Source organism: Hyaena hyaena, unplaced genomic scaffold, assembly GCF_003009895.1.
Source record: "Hyaena hyaena isolate Hyena2069 unplaced genomic scaffold, ASM300989v1 scaffold_49, whole genome shotgun sequence".
Lineage (NCBI taxonomy): Eukaryota > Metazoa > Chordata > Mammalia > Carnivora > Hyaenidae > Hyaena > Hyaena hyaena.
Window position 1 is genome coordinate 312,460 of NW_024080681.1, and position 15,192 is coordinate 327,651.

The 15,192-nt window shown below is 34.5% G+C and overlaps 1 protein-coding gene across 6 annotated transcripts in view; it reads right to left on the reverse strand.

The window, feature by feature from the left end:
• The window catches only part of ZNF280D (zinc finger protein 280D), a 137,967-nt gene that overhangs the window by 31,964 nt on the left and 90,811 nt on the right, over positions 1–15,192 (reverse strand). For 4 of the 6 annotated variants that reach the window (XM_039230637.1, XM_039230636.1, XM_039230634.1 and 1 more), the window contains 2 exons: positions 13,070–13,188; positions 12,888–12,924 (listed from right to left, as the gene is read on the reverse strand). In XM_039230637.1, coding sequence (XP_039086568.1) covers positions 12,888–12,924; positions 13,070–13,188 — 156 coding nt within the window. Of the gene's footprint in view, positions 1–11,665; positions 12,276–12,887; positions 12,925–13,069; positions 13,189–15,192 lie in introns of those variants that run through there. The other 2 variants (XM_039230638.1, XM_039230639.1) reach the window with 2 other exon arrangements.

The following is a 15,192-nucleotide window of genomic DNA, read 5'->3' on the forward strand; positions in this document are numbered from 1 at the left end:
AGGACTACACTAAAGTTTTGTTTATCTTTTCATTTCACTGAATCTCCTATCATGCTCTGCTTACCAGGTATCAAAAATAGAAGTCCAAGCTGCCAGGAACTGCCACATTTTGACACACAACTCCTACCTACTGACTTGTAATTACATACCAGGAACAAATATATTGTACCCGCTTTGAAAAGGAAAAACTATTTTAGAATTGCTCAAGATTTGGTCTGACATATTAATGTTCATGGTAGGTAAGAGAAATCTAAGGGCTTGGTCCCCCAATATCTCTAAACCTAGTTACATTTCAACAGTTTAGGGAAGGTAACCACAAAAGATTCTGAAAAATCAAAGCAATCTTGAGAAAGAAGAACAAAGCTGGAGGTATCACAATTCCTGATTGCAATATATAATACAAAGCTGTAGTAATCAAAATGGGATGGTACTGGCACAACATACATAAATCAATGAATCAGAAAAGAGAGACTAGAAACAAACCCTTGCTTATATGGTCAATTAACCTATGACAGTGAACACTGACAAAACTCTACAATGGGGAAAAGACAACTTCTTCAATAAATGGTGCTGGGAAAACTGGACAGCTACATGTAAAACAATGAAACTGGACTATTTTCTTATACAATACACAAAAATAAGTTCAAAATGGATGAAAGATCTAAATATGAGACAGGAAAAAAAATCAAAATCCTAGAGGAAGACAAAGGCAGCAAACTATGACCTCGGCCATAGCAATCCATTACTAGACACATCTCTGGAGGCAAGGGAAACAAAAGCAAAAATAAACTATGGGACTTCATCAAGATAAAAAGCTTCTGCACAGCAAGGGAAACAATCAACAAAACTAAAAGACAACCTACGGAATGGGAGAATGTATTTGCAAATGACATACCTGATAAAGGGTTAGTATCCAAAATCTATAAAGACTTAATCAAACTCCCAATCAAAAACTAAATAATGCACTTAAGAAATGGGCAGAAGACATAAATAGACATTTTTCTAAAGAAGACTAAAGAAGTCTAAAGAAGACTTCCATATGGCTAACAGACACATGAAAAGATACTCAACATCATTCATTATCAGAGAAATACAAATCAAAACCACGATGAGATACCATCTCACACCTGTCAGCATGGCTAAAATCAACAATACAAGGAAACAACAGATGTTGGCAAGGATGTGGAAAGGGGAAACTTCTTACAATGTTAGTGGGAATACAAACTGGTACAGCTATCTGGAAAACAGTACGAAGTTTCCTCAAAATTTTAAAAATAGAACTGCCCTACTGTTCAGCAATTGCACTACTAGGTACTTACCCAAAGGATACCAAAATACAGATTCAAAGGGGCACAGGCACCCTGATGTTTATAGCAACATTATCAGCAATAACCAAATTATAGAAGACCCCAAATGAATGGATAAAGAAGATGTGGTGTGTGTGTGTATACATATATATTTATGTATATGCATATATAATGGAATATTAGTTAGCCATCAAAAATAATTAAATCTTGTCATTTACCATGATGTAGATGGAGTCAGAGTGTATTGTGCTAAGTGAAATAAGTCAGAGAAAGACAAATACCATATGATTTCACTCAGGTGGAATTTAAGAAACAAAACAGATGAACAAAGCAGAAGAGGGAAAATAACAATAGAGAGATGGAAGCAAACCATTAGAGACTCCTTTAACTACAGAGAACAAACTGAGGGTTGATGGAGAGTTGTGGGTGGGGATGGTCTAACTGGGTGATGGGTATTAAGGAGGGCACTTGTTGGAATGAATTCTTGGTGTTATACTTAAGTGATGAATCACTAAATTCTACACCTGAAACCAATTTTACCATATATGTTAATTAAAATTTAAGCAAAACTTGAAATTAAAAAATGCTTTTGGTGCTCCTGGCAGCTCAGTTAAGTAGCCAACTCTTGATATCAGCTCAGGTCATGATCTCATGGTTTATGAGATCAAACCCCGCATCAGGATCTGCACTGACAGGGCAGAGCCTGCTTGGGATTCTCTTTCTCTCTGCCCCTTCTGTGTTCATGCTCTCTCTCTCTTTCTCAAAATAAATAAGCTTAAAAAAAAAAAGCTTCTGCACAGTGAAGGAAACCATCAACAAAACAATAAAGGCAACGTACTGAATGGGAGAAAATATTACAAGTGATATATCTGACAAAAGACTAATATCCAAAATATATAAAGAAGTTACACAACTCAACAGAAACAAAACATTTCAATTAAAAAATGGGCAGATGACCTGAATAGATACTTTTCCAAAGCAGACATACAGATGGCCAACAGTCACATCAAAAGATGCTCAACATCATTCATCATCAGAGAAAGGCAAATCAAGACCACAATGAAATCTTGCCATTTGCAATGAGATGGATGGTGCTAGAATGTACTATGCTGAGTGAAATAAATTGATTAGAGAAAGACAAATACCATGATTTCATTCATGTAAAATTTAAGAAACAAAACAGATGAACATATGGGGGGAAGGGGAAGAGGAGAGAGGGAAACAAACCACAAGAGACTCTTAATGATAGAGAACAAACTAAGGGCTGATGGAGGGAGGTAGGAGGGGTATGGGCTAGACAGGTGATGGGTATTAGGGAGGGCACTTGTGATGAGCACTGGGTGTAGTATATAAATGATGAATCACTGAATTCTACTCCTGAAACCAATATTAACTGTATGTTAACTAAAATTAAAAAAGAAAAAAAACCACAACATATTGATAGATCACCTTAAGAGCTGTCATAATGGCTAAAATAAAAAACACAATGATGAGGTGAAGATGTACAAAAAAAGGTGCACTGTTAGTGGGAATGTTAATAGTATGGCCACTATGTAAAATAGTATGTAGGTTCCTCAGAACATTAAAAATAGAAATACCACATAATCCAATAATTCCACTACTGAGCATCTACCCAAAGAAATGAAAACATAAATTTGAAAAGATATATGCACCCCTTTGTTCATTGTGTAATTTATATGGAAACAATCCAAGTAGCCATCAATATATGAATGGATAATGAAAAATATACATATATATATATAACTTGTACATATATGTATATAAATATGTATGCATGTGTATATGTGTGCAAATATAGATGTATGTATATATAAAACACTGCAATATTACACAGCCATAAAGAAGGATGAAATTTTACCATTGTGACAACATGGATGGACCTAGTAGGTATTACAGTGAAATAAGTCAGATAGAGAAAGACAAATACTATATGATTTCATTCATATGTGGAATCTAAAAAACAAATTAATAAACAAACAAGCAAAAAGCAGAATCAGACTACAAACTGACGGTTGCCAGAGGTGAATGCGGTGGGGAATGGGCAAAATGTGTGAAGGCGAGTGGAGATCCAGGCTTCCAGCAATGGAATAAATCAGGGTGCAGCATAGAGCATATGGTGAATGATATTACAATAGTGTTGTATGGTGGCAAATGGTAGCTACACTTGTGGTGAGCACAGTATTTACAGAGTTGAATTACCATATGCTGTAACCTAAAACTAATGGAACATTGTGTGTCAACTATACTCAAATTAAAAAAAAACAACAACAAAAAACTAGGGGTCTCAGGTGGCTCAGTTGGTTAAGCGTCTGACTCTTGATTTCGGCTCAGGTCATGATCTCACAGTTTTTGGGAGGCAGCCCCACATCGGGCTATGCACTGACTGTGTGAAGACTGTTTGGGATTCTCTCTCTCCCTCTTTTCTCTGTCCCTCCCCCACTCATACTCTTTCTTTCTCAAAGTAAATAAATAAACTTTAAAAAATATCTTTTTAGTTTAGAGAAGGAAATAAGCCCAAAATAAATTCCATGTATCTCATAAATGAGATCAGTTTGCTTTTTTCCCACTAAATCAAATATATAAAATAAAGACACTGACCATTTTTAATACTTAAAGTTCTCTCAATTACATAATGTTCAGAACAAATAATTTCTCCAAATAATTTCAGAATTTCACAGGAGAATAATGGAATGATTTCTTACATACTCTTCAATAGTTAAAGTATTCAATGGAAGTACACATATTTAAAGAAAAATAGTATTCTTAAATATAAAACTTAATTTAGAAGGTTGTCATTCTGTTTCTAAAAGAAAGCTTTTACTTACTTTAGTAAGTAAGAGCTTACTTACTGCTTACATTTATGAAAAATAATTAGTGACTTACTGGTATTGTTCAGAGTAGTATAATAGTGATATTTCTCTTTGGGAACAAGTCCAGTTTCTCTGTTAGTACAGCATATCACAAAAATGACAGAATGTAATATATACATGGTATTAGTGGTTTAACTGGTTATAAAATCAGTTTACTGTGTGACCCTGTAAAGATGTGGACTCAGTGTCTACAACTCTGACTGCCTTATTCTGTAATTACTCTGATGGCATGAATTATATGCCTTATTCATATAGTTTCCATTTCTAGTACATGATTCAAGGTCTTGCACATAGAAGGCAAGGGTCAAGGAATATATGGGAGGATTATTTATTTACATTACACTATTAAAGAGCCATGCAGTTACAATTGATGTGAAGTATAAAACACAGCAGCCATTCCGAAATAAGGCAGAGAAACTCAGTTTCAACAAAGTTTTCTGTTTTCATTTCTTCCTAGTACTCTTTTAAATTAGGAGTATGTAATAAAATATAATATAAAATTTTATTTGTAAAATATCTTACATTTCTTCAATCTTCTAAATAATGGTATAAAGATTATTTTTATTTCACAAATGAAACTGAAGTAACTTGAACATAAAGTTAATAAGAAAGATGAGTCTTGAACTCTGATATTCATTGTACTTTGATTAAAACAAACTTAAGAGGTAACTGAGAGAACTAAATCAACTTCTAAAATCACTTCAAATGGTGGCTTTTAGAACATTTGACTCAATGAATAAAGGGGACAATTGGTTAAGTACCCCAGTTTTCTAAGTCTGAGGTTTTGTAGATTTACTACGGACTCACACTGTCAAGATATATTAGAGGCAAGTATCTTTCTAACCTGAACGTCTCTCAAGAAAATTAAGCCCTGAAAAATTTACCTTGCAAAGCCCTGAAAATTTACTTATATTCCATGTTATAGTTAATTCAACCAGATAGATATAAGGGAGAATACAGAGGAGGAAGAAAATGAAAATAAGGGAAAAACAAATAGAAAAGTACAAGTCCATGACTGAATTACAATTTAACATTGTAAAGTTTTTTAAACAATCATTTCGAAGGTCTACAAAAGGAATAGCCACTTTACTACTGGCACAGTTACACATTTCCATATAACTAGTAATATGGAATAAGTAGCCAGGAAATGAATGCCTAGTAATAATTTTAAAAGTTTTCTTTTAAAAGGGGATTCTAAACGCTCAAAAGGAATGTTTTCCTCCTCAACAAAGAAAATCATGTACTAGTTTTCAACAAGCTGCTGTTTCAGTCTCCAGGAAAGAAAAGTCAGAACTATACTAAATCTGACATTAAAGAATTATACCAGATGCAACTGAAGCACTTCAATGAGATGCCATCCACCCAGCAGTTTGGAGGAAGGTACTGCAAGAATTGTGAACTAAAAGCCAAAATTACAAATAACTACAGTGCAAACTGATTGCACTAAAACTCTCAATGATGAGAAGATGCCACTGACAGGTAGTTCCCCAGGTCCCCTGTCATCAGCAGTAGCAGTAATTACAGTACTAACAGCAGTAATAGCAGTAACCGGAAGAGCCATAACAGTAGTAGCAGTAGTACCAGCAGCAGCTGTAACAGCAATGGCAACAACACACATTTATTAACTACTATTTGTCAGACCAATGCTAAATAATTTTAATTATTTAAGTTAATATTTCAATTATTTAAGTTAATAACTAATTTAATTTTCACACATTATGTCTTTTTCCTCTATCGACCCTGTAAGGAATTATTACAGACCTTTCACTGATGAGGAAGCTGAGGCTCAATAAGCTGGTTAGATACACAACTAGCATTTAAACCTAGGGCTGCCTTATTTCAGAGCTGTACTCCTTTCACAACACCATGCTTCACAGTGGAATGGAGACAGATATTTTTCAGTGTCAAGGATTCGAAACTATAGGCTCCTATATTTCAGTAAACGACAAAGAAAAGGAGATGCACAGTAGTTACTCCAAGTTTGGAGATGACAGCAAACTCTTTCAGGTAGTCAAATACCAAAGCGACTACAGTGAGGCTGCAGAAGGATCTCAAAATCAGAGAGATGTACTGGAAATATGAGATGAACAGCAGTGTAGTCAGCATAAGACAGGATAATTAGGCCGAAAGACTGTTTTTACTAATTATAAAATACAATTATGACTAAAGGGAACCTAGGAGCATTCATAGATATCCTTGAATAGCAGTTTGGTAAGCATTAGATACCAAAAATCTAATGGTAATGACTAGTATTTGCTTCAACAATAACTCTAATATATATATATATATATATATATATATATATACACTCTAATATATATGTATATATTAGATTAGTATATTATATACTAATTAGTATATATATTATATTAGCATATATAATATATTATATTAGTATATATATACTCTAATATATATATATGTATGTATGTATACACATACTGGGTTAGGAAAAGAAAGTTAACAAAAATGATCAATGAAAATGGTATGGGAAGCTTAGATTGAAAACAGGAACTATTCTAATGAAGATTAAGAAAATGCAGGCAGAAATAAAACCATGAAGAGTAGTGATATAACAAAAGTAACACTGGTAACTTTACACTTGTATAGCATTTCCTATGGACCAACTACTTTGTAAGAAGTATATGCATAAACTGATTCATTTAATTCCCCCAACACCTTATGAGCAAGTACTATTATCTGCGTTTTTACAAATGAGGAATGGGACACAGACATCTGGTAACCTACCCAAAGTCACACACACTCTAGTAAACAGCAGGGTAGGAACTCCAAAGTAGGCAATCAACTGTAGAGCTTGAGCTATTTAACCACTGTCCCCTTAGCAGTCTGAGAGGGTTTAATGTAGAGCCGGGTATCAAAACTTTACAATGTAAGAAACTCCTTAAAAGATAAGCAGATAATAAAAGGCTGGGAATAGTAACAATCTCAAGAAAAGTTAAGTGGGTACACTGATAAGCTAAGCATAAGAAGAAGAAGCTACAAATAAATATGAGAGATTCTTAAAGTTCTTAGTGTGAAATCTTGAAAAGTAACTACTCTTCCCCCCCAAAAAAACCTGTTGCAGCTATAATCAGAGACACAATAAGCTAATAACTGTTATATATTTCTTTGATTTTACAAACATAATAGAAAATATGATTTTACTTAACTTCTAAAAATATGAAAATGTACATTGCTATCATACAGTTACAAAATCTACAAGATTCATAAAAATGAATGAAATGCCTAGGAGTCCATCCTAGTTAACCCTATACAACTACTTTTATTTCTCAATTCAGAGAATTTGAAAAATGATTCCTCTAGATCAACATTCTACATACTTATTATATGGAGATTAATGTCAGGAAATAAGTAAGCATTGAAGGAAAAAAATTCCAAGGTTGAATAAATATTCTTGCAGGCACACATGGGCCATATCTAGCATGAAAAATCCTATATTAAAGAATCTATTTAGGGGCGCCTGGGTGACTCAGTCAGTTAAGCATCCAACTTCAGCTCAGGTCATGATCTCACGGTTCATGGGTTCAAGACCCTCATCAGGCTCTGTGCTGACAGCTCGGAGCCTGGAGACTGCTTCAGATTCTATGCGTCCCTCTCTCTCTGCCCCTCTCCCACTTGTACTTTATCTCTCTCAATCTCTCTCTCAAAATTAAACATACATAAAAAAAAATTTTTTTAGCGGCACCTGAGTGGCTCAGTTTGTTGGGCATCTGACTTCAGCCCAGGTCATGATCTCACAGTTTTGAGTTTGGGCCCTGCGTTGGGCTCCGTGCTGACAGCTCAGAGGCTGAAGCCTGCTTTAGATTCTGTCTCTGTCTGTCTCTGACCTTCCCCGGCTCACACTTTGTCTCTCTCTCCCTCAAAATTAAAATTAAAAAAAAATTTTTTAAAGAAAATATATAATTTTAACTTGCATTTCCTAAACTTATTTGACCATGGAAACTTTTCCCCCCAGATAGCTTGTAAATTTTGGACACACTAGTTCCACCATTCAGTTGGGAAACAATGACTTAGATACTTTCTTTTATAGAAATGTAAGAGAATTACTTTTATGAAAGTATATGTAGAGAGTTAAACATGCTGAGGGGTAATGCAGACATTTAGTTTCCCTAAGGTCAAAGGGTTCCATTACGAGAGATAAGGATATATGCATTCTGTAATCATCTTCTCCTAAGAACAAATTATATAGCATGTAGGTATAACCAATACTGAATAATAGAATTCCAGAACCCTACAACATGTCTGCACTCCTATTTACAAAAAGAGTAACTGAGACTCCAAGGACACCACCACTCCCCTGGTTTTCTGTATTATTGGCCACTCCTGCTTAGTCTCCTCCTCCTTTTTATCTCCCTAACCCTTTATTGTCAGATTCCCCAGATGTCAAACTGTGGACCTTACCTTTTCTCTATCTCTACTATGTCCCTTGGTAATCTCCTATAGTCCCATGACCTTTTTAAATTTAACATTTGTTTGCGGACAATTGTATATTCACAACTAACTGTAAGAAATAATATATATAGATTCCATGTACTTTTGTCCAATTTTCTCCAAAATAACATCTTACAAAATTATAGTACAAAATCATAATCAAGATACCAACAGTGATATGATATACCAACTTATTCATATTATTGAGGTTTTACTTCTATTCATTCCAATGACATTTAACAATGTTCAATGATCCTTAGAGTCTAGAAACTTTCCTAAACTCACACAAGTGAAAGACTATGGCATCTCCATTTGGATGTCTAATAGGTATCTCAAACTAAAACATGTCCCAAGTCAAAATCTTCATCTTCCCTTCCAAAGTTATTCTTCCTAGTCTTCCCCATCTCAGTTAAAAACAATAATGCCATCTTTCTAGTTGCTCAGTGTAATAACTAGGAAATCATCCTCAACACTTTCTCTTACTTTATATCCAAACCACCAACAAATTGAAAATATACCCAAAATCAAACTTATCACCCATACTGCTAGCTGCCTACCCTAACTCCCTGCCATTTCCCACCAGATTATTTCATTAGTCCCCCAACGAATCTCCCCAAATTTGCCCTTGGTCTTCTAGAGTTTATTCTCAAGACAGGGGCTAGAGTAATATAAACACTCTTCTCTATTTAAGGTTTTTTGTTGACTGTAGTTTTTACTGAGGTATACAAGACTCCACTATTCAAAATCATCTAATCAATGGCTTCTTATCTCAGAGTAAAAGCCAAATTCACACATGGCCTTCAATACCTCCCATGCTCCACCTCCTACTACTCTCTCTCTTCCTCACTCATTTGCAACTAATCCAGTCTCCTTGCAGTTCTTCTTTCAAGTTTTTACTCCAATGTTGACTCAAAGGCCTTTTCTGACCACCAACTTTTAAAGAGAAGCCTCCCACCTCCCACCCTGTACTCCTTATCCCCCTTTCTCTACTCACTTTTTCTCCCCAGAGATCTAACATACTATATGTTTTATTTTTTATTGTCTGTCTTTCAACACTAAGTAAAACATGAGCTGGAGGAGGGCAGAGATTTCAGTTTATTTTTCTAGCACCTAGAATGGTGCCAGGCACAAATTAGATGTTTAAGAAACCACTGAATAAATAAACAAGGCCCAAAGCAGCAAGGTGTTTTGTCAAAATGTGACATAAACATGGCAAGAGTCCTAAGTTTCTGTAGTGTAGGAGTCATTTCTCTAAGAATGGTGATGGACTCAAACAAACCAATCCTTTATTCAGTGGTCACCAAAGACACACATGCATGAAATGACAATTTCTGATCAGGTGAATAAACTTGATAGAAGGAGGAATCAGATTCAAGCTAAAACTTATCAGCACCAAATTAAAATTCAACCAACTGCCTATAAAAGTAAATTTTGCATGAACTGCCTTAAGTGTTTTATTTAACCAACTTTTTAAAAAGGGAGTTATAGGTGATAGAACTTTAAGAATTTAAACTTTAAGAAAATAAAGATAGAGTCCTAGGAAAGAATACAATGTAGTACCCTACATTGTTTTATCAAGAATGTAGTTTATCAGGGCATCTGGGTGGCTCAGTCGGTTGAGTGTCCGACTCTTGATTTCAGCTGAGGTCATGATCTCACGGTTCATGAGTTCGAGCCCCACATCAGACTCTGATGGAAGCGCACAGCCTGCTTGAGATTCTCTTTCTCTGTCTCTCTCTGCCCCTCCCCTGCTTGTGCACACTCTCTCAAAATAATTAAATAAAACATTAAAAAAATAATGTAGTTTATCATAAAGTTTTGAGCTTTAACCAAAGCAGAGCAAAACAAAGATTTATAAACAAAAAGGAACTTATGCTAAAAATGGAAAGAAGTTGTTGTTTCTGGGAAAAATTTTAAAATATTTTAAAAAATTGGGTAGGAAGAGGATGAATGACAAAAACTTTCTAGAGACAGATAAGGAAATAAAGACTAATATATCACCATGTCAACTTATTAAGAAACAAGGCACTTGGGGAGGTTTTGGAAAACCATTCATTTGCAGAACAAATTAGTCTGGAAATGTAACACTAATGGATTCAACTTATTATTATTTGCAAGGAGTACATTTCATAATAAGCAGTCATCTAAATTGGCTTTAAATCTCTTTCAAAGTAAAATTAAAGAAGTTCTGATTTTAGAGTAAAAAAACATAACTGGGTCATACTTTCAGAGCCTCCTATCCTCACAGCAGGTAAGAGGCTTGTTTTTAAAATTCAAGAAATTAGTATAATATAGTGACCTTTCAATTGTTCTGGAGGGAAAAATGCAAGATGCATTAAGCAGACATAGCTTTCAGTTTGCAGGCCAAATAATAACAAGGCCTCCATAAAACAATTAAAGCAATGCTCCTATTTATATGATAAAAATCTATAGCTTTCATATGAATTCTTTATTGGTAAATAATTCCTGAGGCACTTAAACAATACAATTTTTATTAAATGAAAGTAATAGCATCAAGACTGTTTAGATCTGTATATAATATAGCTAAAATAAACAAATGTTCAATATTTAAAATATACATATGTATGAGGAAATATATATATGTATATAATATAAACAACTGCATTATTGCCTCCCATTATTTTAATGTTACCTTTACCCAAAGAGACTACCTTAATGGTTAAGTGGCTACTATGTATTTGATATACAAATATGTGACTTTAAAACTTGTTTTAAGGTCTATAAGAAGAGTTTCTGCTAATTCTTTACACTTTCACAATTATTAAGATAATATTAATAATAAAAATCCCAAAGTAAGACAGAGGATATAATAGTGTCTAATGGTCTGAACAACAGCCAAATTAAAAAGCTATAAATAGGCAGCTATTAAAGGAATCCATAGAGAATTCCAGGGACTCTCTTGGAGTTCTTAACAAAACAAACACTAAACAACAGTTTTTTAAAAAAGAATATAAAAACAGACATCATAAAATAGACATCAGTATATTTGGAGAACATAAAACCAACCTACCAAAATTAAATTTTTTAAAATTCAAAAATATGAGAATTAGTATTGCTAAAAAAACTATAAAGTTAGCAGTGAGTAATATATTTTAAATGATAGAAAAATAACTGCAATTTGGAACATAAATTTAGAGACCTGTTGTTCCAAGGACATAAAAATAACCATGGTTTCCTAACAACCAGAGAGCTTTTGTATTCCTTGGACTGCATTCACGCTACATAAAGATTAAAAGACAGCAGCCAAATGACTACACTTCAACTTGCATGTTGAAGCACTGATCTGAATGGGTTTTCTTGGCCACAAGTGACCCACATGTCTAAGATCAAGAGTCAAAGCCCCCAGTGGGAAGTTGTGCTCAATTTGGTGGGCCTTGAAACCATCTCTGGCTAAATCAGCATCAGCCTTACGGGAGGCCAGCCATGAAGGAAGGGAGTCTCCCCAAAATCTGATTTCTTGAGACCACAACCTAGAACAGGTCCCACAGTCAAATTATTCACATTCCTTGGAAAGAGAGAACAGGCATCAGTTGTGTCCGTCGAAGGGGGACACTGCCCAGGTGTACCCTGGACATTTTTTGAAATCTCTGGGCTGCCTCTGCATCTGAAAAATAAGAAAAATAGTACAATGACAGACAACAGATGAGGAAAAAGACAATCATCTGGCCTAAAAGCTTAAGACTTATAAGAAATTAAGAAAGCAGACAAAACAGACAAAAAGACAAACAGCTATATCATTTGGAATGTATTATTCTGAGGCATGTATAGCAGAGATAAACTCAAATTATTTTAAGCAAAGTTATGACCGTAGCAGCAACAAAAGTTATTTTTGGAGAGAGCCAACTGGAAATAAAAAACAAAACATATATTTAGATATGTCAACCTGACACAAAGATAAGGTGGAATAAGAATCTAGTCCCATTTGAGGCTGAAAATTGCTGAATAATGAGAGCTAATGTCATGAACTTGGCTGCTTAACTGCCTTTGTGTAAGAAAACATCTCAGAACTTTGAACTTAGGAAATTCCAACTTGTCTTGCACCAGGTCACGAGCTCCAAAGAGCAGGAACCTATTTCAACAAGCAGCTTTAAAAAAAACAAAAAACAAAAAAACAAAATACTTTAATATTTTTCATTTCTATTAAATGTCACATTTAAAATGCAATAGTGCTAAAATCCATCAAACTAAATTGCACTGAATTAAAAATTAAACTTACTCAGAAAGATGTTCAGAAGTTGGGATACAAACAGAAACTGAAAGTAGAAGAAAAGTTATATTTAAAACAGCATATGAAATGTGAGTGAGAATACTGATTTAGTAAAGAGCTCATATCGTGGCTGACCAAAAATACTGGGATAAATATCAAAAATCCAAAGTAACACAATTATAAATACGTACCTTTCTCTAGTACAACTTGACAAGTATGAGTTTCATGTTGACTTAAGTGTGTGGCCATATTATCTAAGCCAGAAACATCAGCTATGAAATCACAATTAAGGCACACTAGAGTAATGCCCCTATAAAAAAAGCAAATAGTATAAAAGAAAAGGCTTTTTTATCTTTTATAAAAATCCATACACAAGTTCAATCATTATTTTTCTATAATTTGCTTTTTGTGTCATGTCACTCCCATTTTTATTATAGAAACTTGATATAACTGATATGATTCTCTAGAAAACAGAAGAGCCATATTCAAATAATGCTACTATTTATTTACAGAAAGTATTTTTGCTTTACAAACTTTTTAAAAGTGTTTATTTATTTTTGAGAAAGGGAGAGAGAGAGAGAGAGAGCAGGGGAGGGACAGAGGGAGAGGGAGACACAGAATCTGAAGCAGACTCCAGGCTCTGAGCTGTCAGCACAGAGCCTGATGCAGGGCTTGAACTCACAAACCATAAGATCATTACGTCAGTCAATGTCAGATGCTCAACTAACTGAGCCTCCCAGGCACCTCTGTTTTATAAACTTTTACCGCTCATGTCAGTTGCTAATAAAATCTATTTCACAAGAAACCTACAGCCCAACCTTGGCTCCACCAACAACTTGTGTCACTTCAACAAGTCAAAATCTACCTTGTGCCTTTGCTCATCTGCAATGCAAGTATACAGTATTTATTCATATATGTATGTTTACTAAGGCTTCTTGATACCTACTGTATCATACTGTATACTATTATACTATATTGAGATTATAATGATGACCAAAAATAGTCTGTGCTCTAACAGAGCTTACAATCTAGTGTTTTACTTAGGTAATGAAAACATTAGAAGAGAAACATTAAAGCTTTACAAATAGATCATGTTGTAGCTGTCATCAATTGTGTACCATGTGTTAAAGATACTGCCATTATTTTCATTTAACACTGTATTAACTCAAGTAGTTAATTCGTTATAAAAGTCCAAAGCTTTAGGTACTTAGTATATCAGCACTGTGAACTGGTCGACTTGCTGGGGCCAAGATTACTTGTTCCCCTAAGAAAACTTCACTGAGTGGGGTGCCTGGGTGGCTCAGTCCCTTGAGCATCCAACTTCAGCTCAGGTCATGATCTCACTGCTTGTAAATTCGAGTCCCACTTTGGGCTCTGTGCTGACAGCTTAGAGCCTAGAGCCTGCTTTGTATTCTGTTTCCCTCTGTCTCTGCCCCTTCCCCGCTCACACTCTGTCTCTCTCCCTCTCTCAAAAATAAAGATTAAAAACATTTTTTTAATTTACTAGATTTCTAAATGGAATATTTTAAAGTTAAAATTAAAAGCTTAAGGAAAGTTAAGATTTAAATACTTAACTTTAATTATATCTCTATTAACAAACTACCCCCGCAGAAAATAAAAGTAGTCTCAATGCTAAGTAGTAGCTAAATTACTATTCCACTAGTCATAGTTACTTGGACGTTCACTAAAGAAGGACTTGTAACTGGGATTTATAATCAAACTTCTTATTCTGGGAAGATGAGGAAGACCAGAACTACTATATTTGAGTCACCAGTAGAGAAAGCTGGTTGCGCTGAGAAAGGAAAATGGAATCCAAGTTCAGAGAAAAGAACAAAGACAAGATCATCCTGTCTCAGCAGGTCAGGCTAGAGAGAAGTAATGTTAGTAACTGATAGCTTTCTATTTCCCTTATTCGTTCTGGTTACACCTCCTCTTATGGGTTCATGAAATTCTTTGGAATCCTGCTTGTAAGTTATTTGGCTTAGGTGAAAAAAAAAAACGTATACATCATGTAATGCAATCATTGTTACTGTCAATTTATTAACAAAGCATAAATATAGTCTTGAAGTTCATCACATACTTTAAAAATTTAAGTGTTTTGCCAATATAGCATACCAACAAATAGCATGCCTTAGACTGACTTCTCTGAAGCTCTAATCTAACAGTGTGATGTGTATTTATACCTCGATGTCACATTAGCACATTAAAACTGACCTTTATTAAACTAAAATCATGTACTTTCTCCCGAAATCAATTTCTCCCGATTGGCCTTTCTTATGATATTTTTCCCACTGATAGTAAAGCTCAAACTATA